The 6,684-nt window shown below is 40.2% G+C and overlaps 1 protein-coding gene across 1 annotated transcript in view; it reads right to left on the bottom strand.

The window, feature by feature from the left end:
- LOC128028915 (serine/threonine-protein kinase NLK) overlaps positions 1 to 6,361 on the bottom strand; it is a 64,513-nt gene extending 58,152 nt beyond the window's left edge. Inside the window, exon 1 of the mRNA XM_052616248.1 lies at positions 4,687 to 6,361. Within this exon, the coding sequence (XP_052472208.1) occupies positions 4,687 to 5,165 (479 nt within the window). The 5' untranslated portion in view covers positions 5,166 to 6,361. The remainder of the gene's footprint in view (positions 1 to 4,686) is intronic.
- Positions 6,362 to 6,684: the final 323 nt, after the last annotated feature.

Genomic DNA, 6,684 nt, shown 5'->3' on the forward strand with positions numbered 1-6,684 from the left:
ATACCGCTGACTGCGTGCCTGCAATAGACGCATTTTGCAGTATTATGGTTAACGATTAATCGATTAATTGATCGTTAATTTAAACGACGATCGATCATGGAAATAATCGAAATTTGACATCCCTAGCTCAAATAGTAAAGCATGGCTCTAAAAATGGCAAGGAAAGCAAGAACTGATAAATGTGTACTTTGAATGCAATGGAAGTTGCTTTTTATAAAAGCATATATTAATTACAAAAATGTCAAATGTGTAAATGTAAAAGTTATTAAAGGGATCACAACTGCATCCTAAACCTTGATTACAATGTCACATTAATAATCCACGCAAAACATAATACAGGACACACATGGAATTCCCAGAACCCACAAATGAGGCATCACAGTCAACTGAAGCCTTCTAAAATGACAGCGGTTAGCATTTAGCGCTCCTGTTTCCCGTAACTTTGTTCACATACACTATGAGTCAAATCTCAAACTACAAGCGTAAACAGTACATGCGGGTCAATAGGTTTCAAAATAAACTTTTTGGCTGAGCACCAAGACAAAGACTGTTATGCCATTATGTCCTCCACACAAGCACTCCATGCTTTTAAAATCATACTAGAGTCACAGTTTAGAGGAGAGTATGAATGACAGATATGTTTTGTTTTTTTTCCCAGTAAGCATCAGACTCAGCAGTTTGCACTTCATTTCTATATGATCAAGTAACGCTTAGCACACAGGGTCTCTTTAGCATAAACCATAAATTTTATTCTTTTATTTTTATTTCATTTTGCTTTCATTTTCATTCTGAGGACAGGATACAGTCCAAACCTGTTTGCAGATTCACTGCACAATGTGCTTTCATTAATAAAACTAAATATCCAGCAAATAAGCAGATGCCAAATAAATAATTTAGATTATGTATAGTATCAAAGATCATTAAAATCCAACAACATCTGCTTCAGAACCAAGGATGTGACACACATACTTTGCTGCAGGACCAAAGCCAACTTATCTAAACTTTTGCAGCTGTACGACTGTAAGGGAACTAACTAAGATGTACAACACCATCCAAAACCAGCCTTTTATAGATAACACAGGGACCAGGCTTAGTCTTGTCCTCTTTTACTTTGAATTTTTGGTGATACAATTGATATAAAAAGCACAAGCTGAATGAAAAATTTCTTTTTTTAATACAAAAATAAATGTGGTTATATTTGGTTATACCAGAATTGTATTTTATCTTATTTAATGATAATCATAATCGTAAACAACACACAAACCACACCTGAGACTGAAACTCAATAAAAATGTTGGAGCCTTGTTATTTTCACTGTTTAATTTAGTCAAACATGTTTGAAGTACTTAAGTTATGTGCAATAATAGGTGGGTTAATTTGCTCTTAACTTCCGGTGATGTATAGATATACTACATATATTTAAAGAAATAGTTTAACTAAGCATACATTATCAGTAATTATTTACTTCAACTTAAATATTTTTCTTCACAGAGGGAGATATTTTAAAGAATACTGGTTGCTAGGTCTGGGTATTGAGCGCGATACTTTTTAGGCACTGACCGAATTGCCTCGATACCATCGAGCATCAAAAAATGTCTTGTTCAGTACCAAATTTCGATACCTAAGGGGTTAATCACGTCAACCTTAGTGAGCCAATAAGCATGGAGCATGCATGTGTCTAAATCAAGTGCTGGTGATTGGCTCTGGTGAGGCATCAAGGAAAAACAATGTGTGTTGAACTTGAAGCGGTGCTGCTCAGATCTGTGTTTGACATTAATGTACCGCGAGAGCCGTCTTTGATGTCATACACCAATTATGACTTTGATGTGGAACCACACCTACTAGTTTACACCATAGAGTGTTTGTAATAACTTACGATAACGATCTAATGTGTGTTTTGGCCATATAATGTTACTGAAATATGCTATTCGTAGCCTTTTACATCAAGCATTTCTCATGTTAACAGCTTGTATTAATATGAAAATAGGCAGAATCTCATGAAAATCACATAATGTCGGAATCATATGTTTATTGTCTTCATGTTTTATCGGTATATATGTTTTATGTACATAATTGAGCATGGAAGTATAATGGATGTAGGAGACAGGGCAGATGCTCATTAGTAAATAAGTGGAAAATGTATAAAAATAATGATTCTGTCTAAGATACACGTTTTAAAACAAAAAACGCACTAGTATAAATGTAACCTAAAGCATGTGGAAACTGAAAACTAGCCTATTTAAACTTTATTAAAACTACTTGCAACGATGTATTGTGTTGGCTACATTGTTTTCTTTGTGCAGTGGCTCAGGAGATGAGTCTTTGGGCCATAGTTTAACGATCTAAGTGCATGGTCCTTAGGGCGTGTCCAAATTTAACGACTGAAAAAAAGGTCGGTGCGCCAGATGCATGGTCAAAAAGGTTGTACCTATTCTCTTAATGAGTCATGGGTGTGTTTTGGGCATAACGTGCAATAAACCAATCAGAGTCTCATCTCCCATTCCCTTTAAAAGGTCAGTTGTGCTCACACCATGGCGGATTCGCTATTTACATGGCACCAACAGGAACTGGTATCGAAGTCAAGGTATCGGTATCAATATTGACATTTTTCTAATGATACACTGCTTGTTGTTGTTCCAAAAAGTGTGCAAAAGCACCGTAAAGTATAAATATGACCATATGACTTTATTTTAAGTCTTCTTAAACCAAACAATAACTTACATAGCATATTGAAATTTAAACCCTTATGCACTGAAAGTCAAATTTTTTAGTATTATCTGTAGCATGACAGCTCCTGTCCCCATTCATTGCAATAAGATGGAAAAGAGTAGACAGCGCATTTTGTCTAAATATCTTGTTTTGTATTCCAAAGAAAGAAAGTCATACAGGTTTGGATCAATATGTTTTATAGTAAACATGAAACCAGAATTGTCATTTTTTTTGGTGAACTCTTTTTAATTAAGTTCTGTTCACCCCCCTTTCAGAGGGTATAAACCCTATATGATTATTCCTCTATGACCGTGCCTCTGGAGGACAGCTATAAATATACCAGCAGGCAACAGTGCAGATTAAAAGCAGACAATGAGCAACAGGAAGCGATTTTGAGGAAAGGTCAGGCTAAGATTACATGGGTGGAGGTAGGCAGGGTGACTGTTGGTGAAAGATTCCCTAGTTTTGTGGCCCCTCTAAAGACACCAGTTACAGATGATTCCTTTATGCATAAACGTACACAGAGCCTATGGTAGAACATGTACAAACAGAACTAACATGAATGAAAACTGTCCACTTCATTTTGTTAATTTATAGCTAAGTCTATCGCGTTTAATACATTGCTCTCCCAAGAAATTAACCTCTGAACAAAAGCCATGACTGAAATTTTTACAAGACAGGAGGGTGTGTGCTTAAAAGGATATTGCATTTCCTCTGAGTTACAAACTCAATTCTGAGAACATGCACTCTCTCCTTCCTTCAAGTATTACACATATTATTCAACTTTTCATCTTTGGTCTGAATTGTACTCCACTGGAGATGCATCGTTAATGAACTGGTTTAGTTGCAGCTGAAATAAACTTTCTAATAAGCAACCAACTGGATATATCCAAGTTATTTACTAGGCACTTGACAATGTAACTGCATTATAATATATATATATATATATATATATATATATATATATATATATATATAAGATACAACCACACACTCAACCTAAAGTTCAGTGTCTATTGCTAACACCCGGGTTAGGAACTATTCACAAGACACTCAAACTGACATTTGACATTTAAGTATTAAACAAAGTTATTTTAGGCTTATCCCTTAAGCACAGCGATGTTCCCTTAGTGTACATCATAAAAATTATTTGCAAAAAGCTGTTCCTCATTCCCCTTGAACTGTCTCACATAAATCTAAAAATACAGTACCTCTCCCTCCCAACAAGCCTGACAGGTGAAACACCTTCAACGGTGCACTCAGTAAGTCTTGGTTTAGGTTTAGCTTGCTCTTCCTTCTTGCAATGGGTCGACTGTCTGTTTATACGCTTTATGTCCACTTCTTCTGTTTGACGGATCATTAACTCGCTGATCCATCCCATCACTTCTTTGCTGTTGGTACTTTAATGTTTATTCTTTGTAAAGCACTTTTTTCTATTAAACCAACACTCTCATGGCGAAAATATTTATGTTTAGTTCTTATAAACTAATTTGTATTTTTCACATATTCAGCTTGGATTAGAGATGGAGTTGGGGTGGATTGTGATGCGTATGTTTTGCTTTTTTCTTCTAGCAACCTACAAGTTCCCATATGAACCATTGCGATCTTATAAAAATAGTAGGACGTTTTTTTGTTTGTTTGTTTGTTTGTTTTTATTTCATCGAGTTGAGTAAACATTTTTATTGACTTTATTTGTGGCAGTCAAAAGCATGCCACAGTTGGTCATGTGACATTGGCATGGGGCACCCATGAGGGGGAGACCAGATCTGTGTGGAATAACAGCTTTTTTGTCTATTTTGGGACTGCCTCTCATTAGAATGATTACTATTTTAATTATGCATCCCAAAAGTGTCTTTATTTGTCAAATTAAATTTGCATTAAAATGACTGCATTCACTTTTAGAGTCAAATTAAAAGTCACGTGCTCATTTCCAACATTCACTTGCAGAAGTTGTTAGAATGGTATTTAAACGCTTACCAAACCACACCGAAAGCTCCGTATCCGATCGGTCTGTCCGGCTCTATATCCAGCTGTTGTTGTAAGTGATGTGAGTGTTGGTGGTGGTGGTGATGATGCGCCTTCACAGCGGCCGCGGCGGCGGCTTGAACTTGCGCTGGGGCTGCAGCGGCCGCCGGCCCCGGAGCTTGTCCAGGAGCTGGCGAGGGGAAGTACGACTGCTGCTGGCTCGGGTTCAGCATCACCGCCGCCGCGGCGGCAGCAGCAGCGGCCGCGGCCGTGGAAGCGTGCTGCTGTACGGGGTGCACGGCGGCGGCCGAGCCGGGGTGCTGGAGGTGATGCTGGCCCGGGTGGTGATGGTGGTGGAGGTGAGCGGGTGGTGGGAGATGAGGCAGCTGGTGGTGATGGTGCGGGTGATGTGCGGCCACTGCCGCGGTGCCGCCGTTGTACGCAGCCATCATTTTCGCGGCACTGGAAGCCGTCGTTCCGCACAGAGCCATTCACTCACTCAACAGCCCGAAATGAGAGGTGGAAAAACAAAACAAAGAGGCGAACGAGATGGAGAGGGAGGCTGCCAAGATGTCAAACTCTCATTTGGCTGTCATCGAGCCAAACGACGGGTCAAATCAAAGCAGAAATGTCCGCCATACATAAAGATGAGTGTGAAAAGGTGTCATACTAACAACTCTCCAGCTTTGATCTGACCTACTTCAGAGGATCTTTCGCGTTATACGTTCCAGACTAGCAAAATAACAATCTCGGACAGCCAAGAAACCTCTCTCGGAGGGTAAACAAAAGAAAAGTAAAAAAGGAGAGAGAGATCAAATCAAAATAACGCGTTCCCCCCATACTAAATCAATTCCGCACGGCCTTAAACCTCCTCATGTTGGAGGCATGAGGAGCACCTTGCTTCGCTCGAAACTCGTGCTTGTATGGAAATGGAAATTAGGTGAACTGTACAAGTTACGGGGGAAATGCAACATTCATCTTTTAGATTTCTTCATATTTGCCATTTTGGGCTCATCCAGCCCCGTTTCCACCGCCAGGGCTGCATGCAGTTTGCAGAAGTTGCGTGGATCTCAATCAGGCCACCGTTGCTGATTTGGTACTTGCTCGCCAGCTTACTTGTTTACATTCACATTAAACGCTGCTACACTGTATCGACCCGGGAAGCTTGTTTTGCAGTATGGCGATCTGTTGCCGCTTTCAGTTGCGCTCAAGCTGTAGATGGATAGCCCCAGATCCTCTCCAAATGTCAAAATCCCTTCGAAACACCCATCACACAGCTCAACAGAGCAATCCGTTTTCCTGGAACAAGGAAAACATTCTTCCGAAGCTTTCAACTTATTTTCCCCATCGATAACGTTGTGCTCGTTCACCGGCGTGCCGCATTCTCGCGCTCAAAATCGTGGGCATGTATATCCAGTGAAGCAGAAATCAAAATAAAAACATCCAGTGTTCCTCGCAGTCATAAAACAGGCGGCCAGCGTCCTCGCCCCCTCGCCGGATGGTGCTGCCAGGACCTGGGAAGGCACACGCGCAACCCTGCTGTCTTGGGTACCCGTCTATTGCTCGTCCGATTGACGGGTCTCTGAACCAATCGCGTTTTGCTTCTGAAATGGCACAGCCAATCAGCAGATGATAGGAAGAGACGGAGCTTCAGCCATAATAAACAGGCCCTTAGTGCATGTGGAAGCTAGCGCCATTACGGCTACACGATACTGTAAAAAGATAGTGACAGTCTACGGAGGCTTTGAGCCAAAATGGAGAGCGAGGGGCCCCTCTTACCTATTACGCGAGCTATTACGCGAGACATGCCATCCAATTAGCACCTGCCATTGAAGTGAGTCCCTTGTCTGAAAGGAGAGCCATGATTCGTTGTCCAATCGTTTTTCAAATCGAAGGAAAAATGCACAGTAACAAGGAAAGTCACACATTTAACAATATTATAGAAATATATTTTACTGTTTACATGGTTTATAGTTTTGCGTTAGTGTAGATAAAAATAGGCTTAACTTT

This window comes from Carassius gibelio, chromosome A15 (assembly GCF_023724105.1).
Source record: "Carassius gibelio isolate Cgi1373 ecotype wild population from Czech Republic chromosome A15, carGib1.2-hapl.c, whole genome shotgun sequence".
Classification (NCBI taxonomy): Eukaryota; Metazoa; Chordata; class Actinopteri; order Cypriniformes; family Cyprinidae; genus Carassius; species Carassius gibelio.